This window comes from Drosophila ananassae, chromosome 2L, assembly GCF_017639315.1.
Source record: "Drosophila ananassae strain 14024-0371.13 chromosome 2L, ASM1763931v2, whole genome shotgun sequence".
NCBI lineage: Eukaryota > Metazoa > Arthropoda > Insecta > Diptera > Drosophilidae > Drosophila > Drosophila ananassae.
The window spans coordinates 10,534,390-10,554,532 of record NC_057927.1 but is presented as its reverse complement, the minus strand read 5'-3'; the positions used below and the strand labels follow the sequence as shown (position 1 = coordinate 10,554,532).

At 47.1% G+C, this 20,143-nt stretch overlaps 1 protein-coding gene across 9 annotated transcripts in view; it reads left to right on the top strand.

The window, feature by feature from the left end:
• LOC6499672 (chromatin modification-related protein eaf-1) overlaps positions 1-20,143 on the top strand; it is a 28,689-nt gene that overhangs the window by 1,758 nt on the left and 6,788 nt on the right. For 5 of the 9 annotated variants that reach the window (XM_014910694.3, XM_032449869.2, XM_032449870.2 and 2 more), the window contains exons 2-7: positions 7,306-7,445; positions 8,025-10,332; positions 11,757-12,843; positions 18,833-19,131; positions 19,456-19,593; positions 19,784-20,077. In XM_014910694.3, the coding sequence (XP_014766180.1) occupies positions 7,414-7,445; positions 8,025-10,332; positions 11,757-12,843; positions 18,833-19,131; positions 19,456-19,593; positions 19,784-20,077 (4,158 nt within the window). In that variant the 5' untranslated portion in view covers positions 7,306-7,413. Of the gene's footprint in view, positions 1-7,154; positions 7,446-8,024; positions 10,333-11,756; positions 12,844-14,489; positions 16,890-16,925; positions 18,290-18,832; positions 19,132-19,455; positions 19,594-19,783; positions 20,078-20,143 lie in introns of those variants that run through there. The other 4 variants (XM_032449872.2, XM_014910691.3, XM_032449873.2 and 1 more) reach the window with 3 other exon arrangements.

The window sequence follows — 20,143 nt, the reverse complement described above, 5'->3', positions numbered from 1 at the left end:
CCAAATCAGGCTTTGGTTTTTATTAAGTTATTCAGATTACAATTTCTGTTTTCCTTGTTCTTCAAGACTCATTTACAAATTAAATGGTAGTGAAGTATCCTTTTTAACCTAGTTCTCAAGGTTACAGGCAGATCCCTACCAGATACAGAAAGCAAAAGTTTCCATGCGGTTCTCCTCGAAATGGGTGTGGGCTTGGGTAAATAATTTTCCAGAACTCCGCTAATTGTCTTCGACAGAAACTGAATAATACATTAATGTTGTATCTACAACGACATTGTCAGGTGAACTCTCGCCCATTTCCACGTCAATTAGAGAGCGAGTACGCCCCATGGCACATTCTTTTGCATTTCCAGTAATTTTACAATCTTCATAATTTTATAATGGTCCTGCCTAATTCCGCACTCGAGATGATGGGCCCACAGAAGCACTTTTCCCGACAGCGCCTCATTCGTTCTGCGGAATTGGATTATGCGGAGTGTATGAAACTGCAATCCACGGACTGTCTTCTTGTGCGGCGCCCCACTTAATTTTGTGCGTGTTTTGCGGATTGCTTCTGATTTCGAATTTTGCATGCATCAGCAATTAAAAGTTGGCCAGCCGATTCGGCAGGTAATTGCAGGAGGAAAGTAGGAGGCGGCTGGCGGAAATCACTGGCAGGGGGGCAGTAATTACAAAAGTCATTATGTTCCTGCGTCAACGATTTTGCGATGCAGGGGGGCCGTGAGGCTAACTTCTGCTACCGGGGCAAATGTCAGTGGCAAAAGTTTCTGCTAAACTGTTTGAGTTGTGCAGCCGCAAGCAAACTGTTTGCCAAACTCTGCATGACACGCCTCCGCCGCGCACTTTCTTTAATATATGATACTGGCTCAACTTTCCGCTGCGACTTCCACTTCGAGTTCGAGTTCGACTTTGAGTTCTTCTAAGCCAAAAAGTCAGCCTGTCAAGCTGCATTATGGCTCGGGGTGTGCCACGGGGCGTATGGGTAACATTTCAGTTTATTGCCTAAACTGGTGTGCAAATGAAAATAGTTTGTCTTGCCTACATTCGTCTTATTGGATCTCAGACTAGGGAACAAAGGTTCCCTAGGTTCCGGGGTCAAAAATTGCAAATGTTCAAATTTATTGTGGCACAAGGAGCCCAGTACAGGACACGATTCGTAGAAACTCGGTGCTGTATGCGGGTATTGCGATCCTTGTGTTTGTGACAGAGTGTTCCCATGTCTTTTATAGTTTTATGTGGAGCATAATCAATAACAATTTGCATTTATATACAATTGTCCTTTCGAACGGACGGGACAGGACGGCTCCCCTCCAGACAAGCATTCGACTTCCCAGCACGGACCCAAATACTATATATACATATGTGCTTTTATTTATACATTTTACCCAAGAACCGGGCAACGGAAAAAGGAAAACAAGAAATATCGAGAGCCAAATGTAGGAGCATTTGTACAATAAAGCACGCTGTAATAAAAACAACAAAATTCCATCCCCAATACAGAAAAAAATGTTGTTGACCTGAGATATTAAATATTCGGTTAAAGTGCCTTTGAAGATTTTTAAGTAGAGCATGAAAAGAATAAAGAAATCTTTAAGGGATTTGCTTGTTAACTAAAAAATATGTATCTTACAACTATCAAAGACTAGTGAGATTCTTTTGTGTTTCTCGAAATTCAGTCTCACATCAGAAAATCGTAATTTTGATTACAAAAGAAATCAAAGGAAATCAAAGAGAAATCCTGTTTCAGTAATACTCGATATGCTTTTGTCCCGGCTCCTATTTTTGGCCAGCTTCTCTAACTTTTTCTCCGTTTTTATTTCGGACAAGCTGTGAAAGAAAATGCCAAACAAGAACACAATAAACAAAAGCCCTCAAACCCAAAAACACTCCGTCCTCCCACACAGAGCAGGGCACAAATACAAAACAAACTTTTGCGACAACTAAAAACGGCAAAATATTTTTGCTTGTCTTTGTTTCCAGGATGGGTTCGGGGCACTCTTATTGAGAGGGAGAGAGAGAGAGAGACAGGGATGGTGAGTAAAAAGAGAGAGGGAGAGATGAGGCGGCAGCTATAAACATGGCACACATCCTGGAGGCACGGGACTCGAGTGGCTTTTGTGCTGCTGCCAGAAGCGGAAATGGGTAACAGTACCGCATGTGATGGTATGTGTATCTGAGTGCGAGTGTGTCCTTACCACCGCCTTACCACTCCCCCCAGGATGCCGCCATCTGTAGTCCTGTTTGCGTTGCTTTTTCTCGACTCGTGTGCGTGCCACGTATTTAAATTAGTATGCAACATGAATGACAGCCGCCATTGCCATCGCTCATGTTTCCCTGATAAACTCTTTGCACTTGCCAGTGTGTGAGTAGGGCTATATGCCACATAGGTGTGTGTGTGCTTATGTCCTTGCCTTGATTTGAATTTTTAGCTTGTGCAAGGCGCAAATGAAAGCGAGCATTAGCGAAAATGCCTGTGGATGGCTGCCGTCTGATGGCTTGATGAAATTTCCTTCGCTCAATGACTTATTCAGCTTCCCACGCTCACTTTGCTGAACTTTGGCTTTAACTGAAACCAATTTGCTGCCTCCAAAGATAATCACCTTGGAGACGGGGAGCCGGGATGCTAAGGAATCTGCTTAATAGTCAACTTCTATAGCCGGTTGCTGTTGCATTGACACCTTCGAGAGCGTTGCTCCTTTCACCTGTTCCGACTGTCTCCTGCTGACACGTGCCCAGGATCCTGATGTAGAAAGTCGTGTCGTGGGTAGATAAAAAAGTATTGCACCCGCCAGGCCCCGCAGGCCCCAGATGATGATGACGATGATGGCGCAGATGATGGGGATGCAGGCACGTCTGTTGCTCTCTGCTCGTTTGCCGTCTGTGCCAATCAAGCTGGTGGGCTCTAAGGACAACACTACACCAGGCCATACAACACCCACACTATCGTCGGACAACAACGACATCGGCAAAAGTGAAAGCAACAAAATCTTCATCATCAAGTGTCATTCTGGGCAGAAGTTGACGCATACAGGCCGACACTGAACGGAAAAGGGGTTTCCTCTTTTTTTAAAGAAGGAAAAACAGTAGCTGGATGCATTGTTATTCTATTTTTATGTAACTATGTTATATTTTTTTCTCACAGTCCACAAAAGCTATATTGAGGCATCTGTCTATGTGCATCTCCATCCATCTGACTATATGCCTCCCGTTGGCTCTCCTCGCCAAACTATTGCCATGAATATTTATGCTTTTGTTGCGAGGACCTCCTCCCCAGGATCGTTTTGGGTGTTGTTTTTAGATTCGGATCCGGGAAGGTGACTGCGGGGAACTGAACCCCAGCTGTTGTTCTTCAAGAGCACACACTGTCTGGCAAATCAAGTGGGCAAGTTTGAATTGCTGTTGTTGATATTTCTGTTGCTTCGGGGCTAAATTTGGTTTTAAATGAAACTTTTGGCTTCATCAAACTTTACAAAGTATTCGGAAGCATTTCCCGCACTATTGAACTTTCATCCGAAACTCAATTTCCGATGGCAGGTACACAAAGCCAAACTAAAACGCCCGATAGGCCCGGCCTGCGGGATCTACGCGCCCCAACATCAATTAATAACCCTCGACTTTACTGATTTATGCCAGCCATGGGCAAACTGAATCGAAACCGTTTCAGCTTAATGCATATTTCGCAAAAACAGATTGCAGTCGAATGCCATTAAGCATTATCCGTGCAGGACCATATACACATAAGCAATCAGCCATGCGTTCGATTCGATGATTGATTTGAGTTTAATTGCTTTCAATTGTTTTGCGGAATGCAAATTTTACAAACGCCTGGCTGGTCAGCCGCCACGGAGATCAATAAGTAATAAGAAAATATTTTTCATACCGCTTGGAATGATGTGCGAAGTGCACGGGACAGGGTTGGAGCCTTATTTGTTATATTGCCGGCCATTCGGGCCTCAGGAAAATATTATGCAACACTTTTGCCCCAAATTCACATACATTCGCTTCAAACGTCTATCTTCATCCATTGACAAGTCATCAAAAGCGACTGGCAAGGTCATGATGTGCCAAATACCCTCGGGGCTCTCGAGGAAATGGGCAAAAAAATAAAATAAAACTGAAGGAACTTGCCACCATTTCTGACTCTTTCTGTGCCACAGGATATGTATTTGTATGTGTGTGTGTATCCTTCGCTGCTCCCAACTTTGTCACACTTTCAGCAGCGCCTTAAAATATTTGCTGCCTTGCTGCTGTATCTCTACTTTTCGCTTTTCTTGCTTATTGATTTTCCCTCTTGGGTAGACACAGAAGGAAAAATGTGCGACTCTAAGAAAGTTTTATATATTATACAGGAGTATTGCAATTTCTATTTTATTTTTAAATAATTATACACAAGATAAGGTAGAAAAAACAGATTGTAGTTTGAAGTAAAAACTAAAAATCAATAAAATATATATACAGATATCCTGAGACTTTATTGTTAAGAGTATTTGGTCGCCTTTTTGTCCTTTTATAGTTCCACTTCTTTTTGGTTACTTGTCTCTCTCGGTCAAATTGAAATCTTGGCCTGATGAGTATTTATAATTGCACTCGTCACTCCGTATTACAAGTGGCCATAGAAAGTGGGTGGCGACCGGGCCCTCCCAATACTAATTAAGTTGGCCAGTTCGTGGGCCAGTCGGTGCCACAGGCTATGGCCAATTCAAATTGAAATGACTCGTTGAGTGGCTGGTTGGAGTTGTTGCCCCACTTTGCCCTTTACCTTATCGCCATCTTTTTCGCCGCCCTCTTAGGCGGAGTGGCACTTGCCGTTGGTGGTAGTGACGTCATTGTGGGCAGTTGGTGGCCGGAATTTGGGGAGTTGGCTGGCAGGTGTGTCTGCTTCGGGGTGTGTGTGTATGCATATATTTGTGTGGGTGACAGGCTGTTGCATATGTCAAGGCAATTAAATTCAAACCACTGAGGGGATGCTAAAAATAAACAGACTAGGAGTACACCAGGAGGGCCCCAAAAAGTAGGCAATATCCCATTTGATTTTATCGCACCCACATCAAAATACTTTTGCCCTGAGTCTGACAGGAGGGGTTATGACCTGAAATTATAATTATATGTATCACAGGCCCATCAGGCCTAATTGAATTCCAACAGTTCGCATTCCGGTACTACTGGGCGTATACGCGATTTCACTAAAAAAATGCCATTGGCCCCGAAAAGAAAGAAAAAAGAAGCCCGACTGCCAATCAAATGCCAATCATCGAATTGTGCTTTATTATCGACATAGTTTTCGTGTCATTATCATATCCATATTTCAGACAGTTTTCAAATATTCCGACATGGTTGTGGGAAAACATGCAAATGCGAGCAAATAACAAAATCGGAGCAAAGGCGAAAAATTCCCGGAACGCGGAGTGCGTGCAGAGTTGGAATGTAAATAAGTAAACACACATGACCAGATGACCTCTAATCGGTTCCATTGTAATTTGTTGTATAAATAAGCATAATATGCTGCGTATCACCATCATCATCATCATCAGTGGCAGCAACAGCACCAGCGTGGGGCAACATCATTTTGGGGCTGGCTTGATGCCAGATTTATATCATCTTTCACTATATTATAGTATGTATTCTATGTATAGTATATATGCTGAAGGTAGGCCATTGTATTTGGGCCATTTATATGCACATATTTTTTTGGCACATTCTGGTGCCACCAGCCCAGTCCCTCGTCTCGGCACTCTGGTTGTGTGCATAAAATATTTTTGTGGTAATTTTTCATGCTCACATTAGCGACGTCTGTCAACCGAAACGAAGGGAAAACGATAGCTGCAGGGCGGCTGGGGCTGCAAAATGTTGCAACATCAAAAAGAAGCTGCAAGCTTCGCTGCCACCCGCATAAATAAATAAAATCCAAAGGGTCCTTCTGCCACTGAGTGAGAGAGATGTGCAGAGTGGATGAGGGAGAAGGGGATCGAACGTACTGGCTGCTTTTCATTTAATCGGTATTGATTTTGTATTGTTGTTCCGCTGCCAATATTTTATTGTGCTCTCCGCTTTGGGGCACGTCTTTTACTTTCAGCGTTTGCGCTTTTGGCCAACCAACCGGGCCGATCCACTCCAGTCCGGGCGTTAATTGAAAGCCATACAAATTGCGCCCCGGCTGGCAGGCAATTATAAAATTGTTTGGCCAAAGTTGATTGTGGCGTAAAATAGCCGGAATGGCTCTAAAACTTCCAGTGCAGGCCAAGAAATAGAGAGACACGAACATTAGGTTAACATTGGGATCAATTGCCCATTTATTGCGCAACATTTTCAACAGGATTCTGCTTTTAAAGCCCCACCATCGCCATTGTCTGAGTCAGGTTTCAGGCACTGAGCGAAATATGTCATATATGTTATATTTGATAATGGAACTTTTATTTAATCCTTAAATACCTGCAATCCCTGCGTTGAATTCACTCAATGTCCCCACAGACGGGATAGAATGGAACAAAATCACCGCATGGGATTTAATTCCAGTCCTTTTGTCCTGAACACTGGGTATTCATTGACTGGAACCTTCATAAAACCAATCTATAATGTATATGGTAAAAGGCCACTCATCGCCAATGCATCGGCCCCTATAAAATTGCATTAAAACGGCATTCGATAGAGCGGTTATCAAGAATTCAGATTCACAAATGTTTGCTGTGTACCACTCATCGAATTAAAACCGAATTCGTGTTCCATATTAAATGCGGGAATTATTGTCTCCTTGGAGATGATTTATTTTTTGTGTATTGTTTTTCGACAGGCTCTTCGGGCTGGGGGCGTAAATGTGTTTAACAAATTTACGAGGTCCTTGCTTCGCTTTTGAATATGCACAGACATAAAGCGAACCGAACCAGGTTCCGCAAAATTCAATTAAATCCAATTCAATTTTCTTAATCAACGCAAAAATCAGCCTGAAAGAAACGAGTTCCCAGTTTGTCAACCACTTGTCCCGCCGCTGGGAAAAGTCTCTTTGATTTTCGGTTTTATCTAGTGGTTTCTGACTCATGGCAAGTGCCGCAAAAATCTGTGCCCCGCCTCAATAAAAATAGACACATTCAGAACTAGTTGGCGGCTGCAATTCAATTTTCTCAGTAGCCCCCAAAACTCTCACACACGACAAGTGCAACGCTAAAAAAAATAGACGGAGGGGGACCGACAAAAAGGCAGTTGCCACATTTTAATCGGTGGGGGAGATTCGGAATCGGTGAAAAGTTTTAATTGAGTTTTTGCAACCAATCGAATAATCAAATCAAAATTCATTACAATAAAAACAAACAGGTCGGTGCGGATAAGAAATTAGTGCAATTGAATTAAGGCCGAAATAAGGCCAATTAAGTTATTAATCGAATTAACGTAACACACAAGCGACACAAAAAGCCTGCAAAAATGTTTGGCTGCATTTATCAGCTCTGGGACTGGTGAGTAGTACGGCTCGTAGATTTTTATTTTTTATCATTCCGGCACCCGTCGGCACCCTCAGATTTCCCATTTCCATTTGCCATTTCCCGCAGAGAAAATGAGGCCCGCAAGGTCAGCCGTGTGTCTGTGGCCGGGGCGGCGACTGCAGTTAATCAATTACGGTCAATTACGCGGAGGCCCGCTTTCAATTGCCGCTCGGGACCGTGTCTTCCGCAGCTCGTAAAGCTGGAAGACCCCGGCGGAGGATTAACCCATTATACACCCTGAAGAAATAGTTGAATTTTTATCACAAAATAAAGTACAAAAATGGTTTACTGACGGAGTATATGAAGAGTTCATTTCATTTTATTATTTTAGTAAAAGTTCGAGGCTTTATTGCCAGTTGAGATCAGTTTTATGTATTTATGTATTTGATTAATATATTAACATATAGCTAGTACGCCTCAGTATTTATAGGGTTAACTGCCCTGTCCTCGCTATTGAATTAAGCTTAGAGACCTCAGCCAATTGAATCACAGACCCACTACCAGAGGCAACTTTTTCTAATCTCTTCATTGTTTGTTCTTACTGCATTGCAGGTTGGAGGCGCCACCGCTCTTCACCGCCGGCACCATGGACGCCAAGAAGCTGCAGCAGCTGCAGGAGGCGGCCATACTGGCGCAGCAGCAGAAAAAGCTGCCGCTGGCGTACCAAACCAATCTGGTGGACTACCGGACGGCGGCCTACAGCCAGGCCCTCTACCAGCAGTCCCCGACAGCCACGAGCTCCAGTGGCGGGGGACCGCTCTCGCCCATCGAGATGCAGCCGCAATCGAAGCACCACGGCCTGCTGAAGCACGGCGGGGGAGGAGGCAACTCGAGCAGCTCACACAGCTCCCCATACCACCAGTCGTACTCCAGCAGTGGTGGCGGGACGGCCGCCGAGCAGCTGTACCAGTCACCCACGGAACGCACCTACCTGGCGGCGGCGGGCAGGTTACAGGCTAATAACGCCACTGCCGGACATCATCCGATGTCGGCACTGCAGGCCCAGTACCAGCAGCTCCAGGCGGCCAAGATGCAGGCCCAGTTAGCCACCCAAAACGAGGCGGCCCAGCAGCAACAACGCACCTTCGCCTTGCGGCAGGCCATGAACCCTCCCACGGGACACTACCATATGAGTCAGTCCTCCAGCATGGTCTCCAATATGACCACCATGACCCAGCAACAGCAGCAGCAACAACAGCAACAACAGCAGCAGCAGCAACATCAGAGGGCACCTCCTTCATCTCTAAACTTGCAAAACCAATATCAGCCGGCACAAGGTCCTTTGAAGTTGCAACAGCAACAAATGCCAAAGCACTATCAAGAGCAGCTCTATGCCCAGCAGCAGCAGCAACTACAACAGCAGCAGCAGCAGCAGTTGCATCAGCAACAGCTGCAGCAACAGCAGCAACATCAACAGCAGCAGCATCGCCATAAAGCTGAGCTGCAAACCCCTGGAAGTGAGCATGGAACGGTATACATCCAACAAAATCATCCAGGACATGTGGTGAACCAGGCCTGTCAGACCCAAATATCTGCAGTTAAGCCCAAGGCCACGCCAAGTTCGGAGGAGTCCTCGACCACCTCGGCCAAGAGTCCTTCCCACGCTCCATTGGATCGGAAGAAGAGCGCCGGATCCATTCAGGCCTTGAAGTCGCCCATTACGAAGAGACCCCCATCCACGCCGGTGACTTTGTCTGGATGGTTGCACAAGCAGGGATCCGATGGCCTGAAGGTGTGGCGCAAGCGGTGGTTCGTCCTTGCCGAGTACTGCCTCTACTACTACAAGGGGCCCGAAGAAGAGAAGCTACTTGGATCGGTACTGCTACCCTCTTATCGCGTATCCGCCTGCTTGCCGGAGGACAAGATCTACCGCAAGTTCGCCTTCAAGTGTGAGCATCAGAACATGAGGACCTATTGGCTGGCAGCTGATAATTCAGAGTCGATGATGGCGTGGGTGCGAGCCTTGGCCGCCGCCAGTATGATGCAGGCCCCCAGCAGCGGGGAGTCGGAGCCCAGTGTGAATTCCTCCCTCAATCACAGTGGGGAGAATTCGGACTCGGGGATCCATACTCTGCAGTCGCAGCCGAGCAAGGGACAACCAACACCATCGTCGGACGGGCTAAGTGGAGGAGGTGGTGGAGTTACCAACTCCCAGCCACTATATGCCAATGCACCGCCCAAGCCCCGACGAAGCAACGATGGGGGCTACTCCTCTCCATCGCCGGAACACAACGAACAGCAGCAGCAACACTCTAGTCGCCGACTGATGTCGCCCACCCAGCAGCTGTACCAGCAACAACAGCAGCAGCAACAGAACCAGCGATCTCAGCAGCCGCAGCAACATCATGCCATTTACGACACCAGAACGGGTCATGTCTCCAGTGCCCTACAACTGCAGCAGGCCCAGCAGCAATACTCACTGGACCATTTGGAGGCGCAGTTCCAGCAGCAACAGCTGGACATGGAGGAGCAGATTGCCCGGCTGCAGCAGCAACGAGCAGCTGAGGAGATCTACGGCGAGCGAGAGATGTACATGGCCAAGCTGCTCCACCAGCAGCGGCAGGGTGTCAATGGCGGCTACCCCACCCAGCAGCAGCTCCTGCAAGCGGAGCGGAGGACACCCGATGCCTACGGGCGGTCGAAGCAGCAACGTCTCTTTGCCGCCGCAGCCGCTGCAGCGGACTACGAGGATATCTACAACATGTCCCAGCTGGCTGGTGCCGGGGGCATACCCATGTCGGCACAGGAGGCGTTGCTGCAGGAGGCGGCTAGCTATCGGAGACCGCTCAGCCCGCCCAGCTACGATGGCGCGAAGCACGTGCCGGCCATGCCGCAGCGTTACACGCCCAATCACTTGGAGGTAAGTGTGGAAATAAAAAGGGAAACACGGATAAATTGTTTAAAATGAAAGGTCATAGATAGTATCTATTAGATACTCTTAAAGAAAAATACCCTCCCCAGCCTCTTCTAATTTAATATTTTTAACCTGCTGCCCATCTTGTGCTTCTTTAAAAAACCTTTTTAGAGTCAGTTTCATTTGTATGCACCAGAAAGCCTCTGCCTCTAATATAAAGCCTCTAAGCCAACTTGTTTAAGTTTCAATGCATGCCAGTGCTGCAGTTGCAGTATTACGAACCCAAAGAGCAATTTACAAAGGCAATCAAAATGGCAAAACCGCTGCCCTGGGCAGTTCAGAGCTGCGATTCACATTCCCATTCGTAGTCCCTGGTGCGCTGGCGATTGCGATTGCTGATGACCTGCCACTTGGCACGGCAACCCTCAGTTTATGGGTGCTTCGAGCTAAAACTGGGAGCTTCGGTACTTCGGGGGCGTGGCATCAGCGAAGGTCAGCCCAGCAAATCATCTGCGATGCCACTTGCTGTTGTCTGATTGCTGCAGCCAGCAAATGCAGCTCACAAATAGTCGGGGAGCGGCCGAGCGGACGAGGGGTCCTTTTTATGTCCGCACCCCTTCCCCTGACCTAGTTGCAAAGTTTCTGGCTGCTTTTCTCCGGGAATTTCACCTCAGCACGTATCAGCTTTTCACTTTTATTTGCCCTTCGCTTGAAAGAGCCTGAGTGCCGGGTAACCTGATTCTGACTCTGTGCCTGTGCTGCTACGACTTCTGCTCCTGCCAAGATAACTCCTTTGGCAACGGAGAGGACTCCATAAAGCCACACAAAAAAGCCGCTTCAGAAGAGCGTTGGTGATGGCTGGCATTGATGATGGCAGAGAATGCCCCAGAGTCTTTCGTGGAAACTTTCCGTTTCAAGCAGCTGTCTCGAGTCCGTAGCTTACGCTTTAATTGGACTTTAGTGTGTCAGTGGGTTGCTAAATTGCAGACATTTCTCCTCCCGCCAACTCCCGGCGACGCCTCTGCTGCAATTTTCTTCAAATGCAACTTTATGAGTATTCTGTCAAGCGGCATGGGGGCTGGGGGGCAGTGGCACGGCCGAGGCGAAGGAGCAACTGCTTAGTGGGTCAGGTCAGGCACTGCAAGTTAGCCGGGAAATGAGTCGCGTGCATGATTTATGGTCACAGGCTTCTGGGCCCGAAACCAGCTGTGCCGACTGCCAAGTGTCGAACAAGTCACAGGCCATGCCAATCTTCTACACTCTAAACAAAAGTGTAGCTTTCAAAAGTTTACAATACTAGCATCCTACTCCTTCTGACTCGAGTTAGTCCCCGTTTTTCTTTGTGCAGACCTACTTAAAAATGCAATAGCCATTTGAAACGAAACATTACATAACCCTTGCTAACTCCTTTCGTTTTTGTGCCATTTCAGGCCAGCGGCGCTGATCAACTAATCAATACAATGGACTTGCGTGCTCGTACTGCGGCCGCCATTGTGCGTCCGCACTCTGCCGACTTCCTGGAGTACGAGGCGCGTGCCGAGGCCGCTGCTGCGGCTGCCGCGGCAGCCATTGCCCAGAGCCAACAGGAGAGCGGCCGGGCACCCAGACCCAAGTCCAGTTTGGACATCAATCGGACACCGGACAGCTTCTACTACTCGGAGGCGAGTTATGCGGACAAGATGCGAAAGAGCGCCCTCTATCTGCAGAATGGGGCTCAACCACAGCAGGCTGGCAGCTATCGCACTGCGGCCGGAGATTTCAATTCCGGCGTAAACACCATTGGCTACGAGAATCCGTACGAGAGGGCCTACAAGCGGCAGGAACTGCTGGCTGAGGCTCAGGCCCAGGCTCAGGTTCAGGCCAGTAGCATGCCCAGGATGAGTCGATCGGCCAGCCAGGGGCGAGCGATGGTGTCGCAACTGCAGTCACCACAGCAGGAGGACCTGCCACCGCTGAACGTGCACCCTGGATCCATATTTCCGCCATCGATGTCCACCCAGGAGATTATCTGCAAAAACGAGCAGTTCTTGCGGTCCGCCAGTGCTCGACTTCCTAAAAGAGCCGGCGGGATGGATGATGACTATTCGGCGGCAAATTCCACCACCACTTCACCCACATCGGGAGTTGCTCCCTCACCGCAGCACCAGGAGGGCGAGCGAAAGCGGGAGGAGTCCATGAAGCGTCTTCTGGAATGGAAGCAGCGCATGCTGCAGTCACCTTTGACCCGCAAGGGCATCCAGCAGGGCGGCAGCAACATGTCCGCCATGTCAAAGCTGGGCAGCAATCCGAACATACTTCTGGCTTCCACTGCAGTGGCCAGTGGAGCACGCTATGCCCCCCAGGCGGGCAAGACAGGTCTGGTGGGCAATGGCAATGCAAGTGCTGTAGGAAACGGAAGTGCTCCGGGGGCAGGAAGTGCCTCTGCAACCGCAGGTATCCAACGCTCTCGATCAGAAACGCAGGCTAATGTGGGACCTGGTGGAGTGGCGTACAACAACTACTCCTCGGATGATGAAGGTGAGTTCCTATCTCAATGGTACTTTTATTTTAAAATCCCATTTTGCTTGGCTTCAACTCTGTTTCTATGTAATTTGTCTCTATCTTTTTCTGTATCTCTAACTGTCTCTGACTGTATCTGTAGCTACATTTATGCGCTAGATAATTTTAAAAAATATTTCAAAATAAAATTAAATATTTAAGAAAATGTTCCAAATAAAAACCTTTCCTATAAAATGTATTTGTGCGCATAAATCTAGTATGTACCTTTTAGACATCAGTAGCTGTATCTTTATTTTTATCTGTATCTGTAGCTGTAGCTGTTGCTAACCGCGCTGGCATCCTGTGCGCTTCCTACTTTTACTTTTATTTACTCTCTGGCTTTGCTTTTCAGTTAGTTGCATGTTTAGTTGCAGGTCCTTGTGCAGGTCCTCCTCGCTCTTGTGCTTTGTGGTTGTCAAGTTTTCCCCTTCAAGAGCAAGTTATTTGCTTGTAATTGAAAACGCCGCCCTTGCTTTGCTCCAACTTTAAACTATAAACTTTAAAAGACCTGCATAAAGGGGCTTCTGTTTTTGACATCCTTTTTTGTCTCTGGAGAACTTTCCAGCCTTCTACATTAACTAATTATAAGTCTAACACCATTTCAATGCTAATCTATCATGTCCAGGCGCCAGACTAAACGAATAAAAGCTTTATGTAGTTGACACCTGTGTGTTTCTGCTATTTTTTGTTGCATTGTTTTATGATTTAATATGGTTAATTGAAATAGGCAATAGCAAGAGCGAGAATCAGAAAAGCTCATTAAGCTAGTTCCATAGTTTATCAGAAACAAAGAAACCTTCCTGCCGTGCGCACACAAACACCACCATATTCACACACCCACACAACCACACATTTACATGCAAAAATTCTAAAAAAAAAAAAAAGAACAATAATGAAAAATAAATTATAATCAAAAACAAAAGGTTGCAACGTGAATCTTACATTAGCTTAAAGCCGCAGCCTAAAAGTAGGCAACAAAAAGAGCATACTTCCGGCCCACCAGAGTCGATCTCCTTAGCTAACATTTTTGTTTGTGGAAAAAGTATTTTGTGGAAAAAGAGGCTAATCAACATCTCTGTAGTCAATAAATCTCTCTCTGTTTGAACACACACTCTCTATCTTTCATGGGTTTAGTTTTTGAAAATGGTATACATTTTGGCGTAGTCTCGTTTCGTTCGGATCTGTTTCATTCATACATACATACTATATCTATGGTATATACATACGTATATGTTTTCCAATCATGACAACTGGTGCTTGGTATTTCCACTACTAAATGCCGCTGTAAACTTCGCACTAAAACCCAAACAACCAAACCAAACCAAACTCTAAATAATGAAACTCAATCTGAATCTGGGCTCATGGCGCAATCGACAACCCATTTGATTGAATTTAATTACTTTCCAACTAGCAAAGATATACAAACATGTTTTATATTTCTTCTTTTTCCATACAAACAAACAAAAACCAATAATAATTCATTGTGTATACGTTGAATTTGGTAACTCTTTAAATTCAATATACCTCAATTTGTAAATGCTGTAAATGTAAACCGTACAAATTATCAAAAAATTTGAATGATAACTCGCAAATAAACAAAAACAAACAAAATGCACGTATCACAGATGCGACTGTGGATGAAAACTTGTATAAAGCGGCGGCAGGAAGGTCAACATCAACAACAAATACCACAACAACAGAAACTGAAACTGAAACAGAAACACGACCAACAACAACAGCAATAGCAACAATATCTTTAGCAACAACAACAGCAATTGAAAATCATAGAAGTAGCAACAATTTAGACAGTCCAACAATAGCAACAACAGCGGCAGAGGTAGCTGCTGCTGCTGCTGCCCCTGCCACACCAAACCAAACAATCCAAACAACAGCATCAACACTAAAAGCAACCAATGCCAAATTCCACCTAAAGCCCATTTTGAAAGTGCACGAGGCGAGCAAAACCCGCATTATTCAGGTGCAACCCAAACAGCCCGAGGAGAGGCCGAAACTCAAATTGCAATTGCCGCAGGTGGCAAGTCCAAAGGAGCTGGAGGAGCAGCAGCAGCAGGAGCAGGAGCAGGAACAAGAGGAAGATGACTCTGAGCCCGTACCCATTTTGCCAAAGAAAACAGCCCCCAAATCGCCGCAGAATGCCAATTATGTGCCCGTGTACAGCAACAAGCTGGTCAGCAGCAGCAACTACGAGAACATGGAGTTTGGCAGGCCAATCGCCCCCGACAACAAGACAGCGATTACGGATCCCGAGGAGACACCCATGCTTATGCAACTGAAGCTGTTCAAGGAGCAGCAACAGCAGATGGAACAACTTTTGGCCCCGGAGGACGACCTGACACCCACAGCGGAAAGCAAACCGATTCCCGGTGAGGATTCAAATGCGGGCGTTGCAGAAGACGACGAAGTTGAAGAGGACGAGGCGGAAGACGAAGTGGAGGATGAGGATGAGAGCACAGCCTGTGAAGAGTACACTGATGATGACATTGACGAGGCATTGGCACAGGACGAAGAGGAAGCGGAGGAGTTCTTAGAGCACCTGGATCCTGAAAATGAAAAGCTAAAAAAAGAGCAGGAAGAGGAGAAGGAGCTGCAGCAGATTTATGTCAACGAACCCATCACCCCCACCGACCAGCAATTCGACGAGAGCCACTATTTGCCCATGACGCCCAAAAAGGTAGAATTGGGCCAACCCGGAGTCCTCACTTTGGTCAGCACCCACGAGTCTTACGCCGAGGAGGAGGAGAATCACTATGTGGAGATGACCAAGGGCATCGAGGATGACGATAGCAAGAGCAACTATGAAATCATGTGCCTGGCCAGCTCCAGCACCTTGAAAGTTACCACCAAATCGGAGCCAGTCTATATGGAACTAGCAGGAGTAAAGCCTGCACCGCCACCAGTCGAGGAATCTCACTGTTCTTCGGGCCGATCCACCCTCAAGAAGGCTAAGAAATCAGGAAGCGAAACGCTGAAGAAGAAAACCAAAAAACGACAGGGCAAGGACATGCCGGATATCCTCAAGCCGGCCAAGAGCGCCTTGGCCTTGGCCAGCGATAGCTCGGATGCGGATGACGAGAGCAGCAGGCAGCAACTGGAGGCTAAAAAGCTTCGCTCCCGATCTCGTTTCAGCTTGTCGGACACCTTTAGGCCGGCATCCTACTATTTGGGAGCCTCCACTCCCCTTAACAACTATGCCGAGAGCTCGGACAGCGAGATCCTGCCACCGCCTCCCATTCCAGACTCGCCGCCACCCATGGAGGAGCTGAAGACAGAGGAAATATTCTCCTCGGAGCACTACGACACGGTGAAGCGACGTGATAGCAACAGCAAAGTGAATCTCTCCTACGAGCAGCTGCCCAAAATGCATGCCAGCAACACTTCCCTTAATTTGCCCAAAGCTGCTCCTAGTCCTACCCTGAAGAGCAGTCGTCTCTCGCTGCCCGATCACTTCACCAAGATGCGACTTACGCCCCAGAGATTACAAGTCACGACCACGCCTCCGCAGCAACACCACGCCCGGACTCTGTCCGACTCCAACTACAGCTGCCAGTTGACGGACAATAGCTCCCGCACCTCCTCGGACCTAGACCTGTATCGGCGGAGAGGTCAACAGCAAAGGTGCACCAGCAACAACTCTCTGCCCCTGAGCAGCGAGAACGAATCTGTGGAGTTCCGGCAGAGATCGGACTCGGAGCTGGATCGCCAGCGATCTAGGCGCCCTCTTTCCCAGGAGTCTATCAGCGAAATCGAGTCGTTGAGTGAACAGTTTGAGGAGACCCTGAGCAGTCACGAGTTGGACACCTATTTGAGTCATTTGCACCTGCCCACAGGGCAGGCCACGCCCACGAGTCACCTACTGAACGATGCCAATGCAGCTGCCGGAGCAGATATCCTAACAAATCTCATAAAACCGCCGAAAACATTCCGCAACGCCGAAGATGAGGAGCAGCACTTCTACGGGAACATACACTTTCTCTCCTCTACGGACTCTATTCAGCAGCTGGGCGGTGGTTCTGGAGGCTTTGAGCAGTTGCCAGGTGGAGGAGCCGGTGCTGCCTGCCTGGTGGCGCTGCACAGTCGCAACAACAGCAACATATCCACTCAATCAGCTCCCTATTACTACTCGGAGCTTCCGACCCCACCGCAGTTGAATAACCAACGCGACATACACGCCCACGGTTTGAACATTGCCCACATCCACAACCCGATCGACAGGTTCAATGTGGACGCCCTGGTAGACAAGGATCAGGCCATCGACAGCAAGAACTTATACTGCATGAAGGACAACAACGAGAAGCTGAGCAACAAGAACCTGAAGCTGAACAACAACCAACTGGCGGACGCAGTGGAGCCACCAGATAGTAGCGGTAGTGGCTCACTAAACCCATCACATTCATATCTCACAACTACTAAAAACACAAATCTCGCTCGTAAGACGATTGGTGGTAGCGATGGCAACCCTAACGATGGTGCTGGTGAAGATTCGGATGCAGGCAGAGGCTTAGGCGGAGGCGGCGGAATGGGAGGCGTTACAACTGGCAAGACCCCGTCGAATAATGTCAATCCCAACCTCTCAGTTCTAGGTGGCGAGCTGCTCTGGGAGGAGGATGCTCTCTGGCGGGAAAGTTTGCGACGCGTTTCGCAGCGTCATGCCCGATCCCTGGACGACCTGGACAGGATACCAGCAGGTCCAGTTGCCAGCACCCCGAAGGCCAAGTTGAGCCGGGAGGTGACCTATGTGAACGATAGCCAGAAGCCGCGACAGCCGGCCCAGCAGCAATCCCTGAATGAGCACGATGTCTATGTACAACTTTTAGAGAACGCCTCGCTTAACCTGGATCATAACGACTCCGATGTGTACGAGGTCCTGCGGGAAGAGACGGCCTCCAATTTGTCGCATAAGTCCAATGAGCTGGATCGCGAAACCATACGTCAATGGGATGCCATGTCGAGTGGCCTGATGAAGAGTCACCACAGCAACACAGAGACCACCAGCGGCCATGGTGGGGGTGTTGCTGGCGTTGCCCACCTGCCCCTCACCAGCAATGTGCGCTCCATCATCCAGCAGCTGAATAATAGCACAACCTCCACTGACGATGCCAATGGCAACAGTCTGGCATCGGGCAGAAAATCCAGGAACAACAACCACTGAGGCAGGCAAACAGCCCACCAAAAACAATATAAATATTCGCAATGCCGGCTTTCCGTAGTTTCAAATTAGTTTCCCCAATTTTCCACATTTACTGTCTGGCCATTTTTTTTTTTCATGTGTATATCTATCGCTCTGTGCGGTCTTTTGTTTGCCCATCATCATGTTTTTCAGTTAGATAGTCTCTTATTTGTTTTGTCAATTGTCACTGTTACTGTTGTTGTTGTTGATGTTGTTGTCGTCATAATTGTTGTTGTGTTGTTTTGTTTAATTAATCAACTGGTAAGCAAACTTATCTATATATATATATATATAATAAATTATGAAAACCCTCATATCTCATTAAGTCATTAAAGCGCTTGTAAATATTCTGCCACTCAATCACTTACTCACTCACTCACTCACCATCCCAACACAAGCACGCACCACTTTTATGAAACACTCACGCTGTAAAGTTGAAAAAAAAAACTCAAAAATTCACAAAAACTAGATAGACCACTCTCCATTCAGGGGCAGTTTAGGAGACATCCATCAGATACAGCCACTGATTAGTAAAAACCAAAATTTCCGCTTGTAGCTACTATCCTATCTCCAATAAAAAGAATAATTAAAAACAATACAGCAAGCCCTTGCCAGCAAAATTAAATATTCCACACTGCTGCTGACTGACTGATTGCTTTCCTAAATCCTAAATATTTCGCGCACGCATTCCAAAAACTATTTTAAGCCTGCCGCCCTCCCACAACCCACAAACAATTTCCCCCAAAAGTATTCGCCTAATTACATTCTCCATCCTTGTAGCCTCAATATCCGTGCGAAATGTTAACAACCTGCCCATGGGCAACCTTACCGTGAAGCCGGATCCCTCGGATACCCTCCACGAGCAGCCAGAGTCAGCATTTGCCCCGTACTACGGTGGAGCCGCCGAGACCAAGTACGCCAAGAACACGGTGCTTACGGACCGCGGACTCTACGCCGGAAATGGAGCCGGATTGGCCACATCCACGCCGCAGCATCAGCAGCAGCAGTTCCGTATGCGGCGCACCGGTAGTCGGGCGGAAATCGATATGCTGGAGAGGGAGACGAGCAGCCAGATTAGGGTAAGTGAAAAGGTTAAGCAACATTTACTACCTAGATTCTTCAAAGTTTCAGATTTTCCATTAATCATGAAGGGACTATTTAATTATTGTGATTAGAAGCAAAAGGATGCGTGGGTTTCAAAGGAATTTTTGAGAAAAATAATTCAATTAGTCTTTTATTGAATTTTAAATTAGAGACTATCCTTAAAAGATTAGTCACTATCAGAAATTCCATAAAGATAGGTTTTCCGTAGCCTTTAAATATGTATTTTATCCGTTTACCTCAATCACTGACATTCAGGATAGGAAAAAACAGTATCATTTATAATTTTGCACCACCCACAGAATCTGGAAATGTCGGCTGGGGATTTGTTGAGCCGAACCCACGAGGAGCTCGTCCTTCTTCTGATCCAACTGAGACGCCAGAGCAGCCAAACGGCCAGAGCCATCGAGCAGTGCTGCAGCGACATACACGATGTACAGGTGGATAGAGAATCCATTATATCCATGTTTTTCTGGTGGGGGGACTGTGGTTTTGGCTAACATCGGGTGGATGGCTTTGTGACTAATTTTATTCTAATTCTAAATTACTTATATTAATTGAAGCTTAACTAAATTTAAATAAAGTGTCTTAAAATGAGTCTAAAACAATACCAATTCGAATCCTAAACAGAATCGCCTGCGCAGTGCTGAAGGCTTGACCCGAGCTGAGAGCATCCAGCGACTGGACTATTTGAAGCAACATCTTTTGGACTTGGAACGCCACTATGAGAAGAGCAAGCCCTTGGTCAACCTGGTGGACAACATGGTCAAGTTGGGATCACTTTATAGGAACGATGCCAACGGCAGGGTTCAGCCTACAACTATCGAGCGTGTGGAGTTCAATCAGCGCATGCAGGAGCGTCAGATGTTGCAGGAAGAGCAGGAGCAATGGGAACGTCTCAGTCCCAATCAGGCCGAGTTACAGGTGGGTTGAGGATGCCTATTGAAAATACTAATATCTTTTCTATACAAAGTTTCTATTAAATAAATA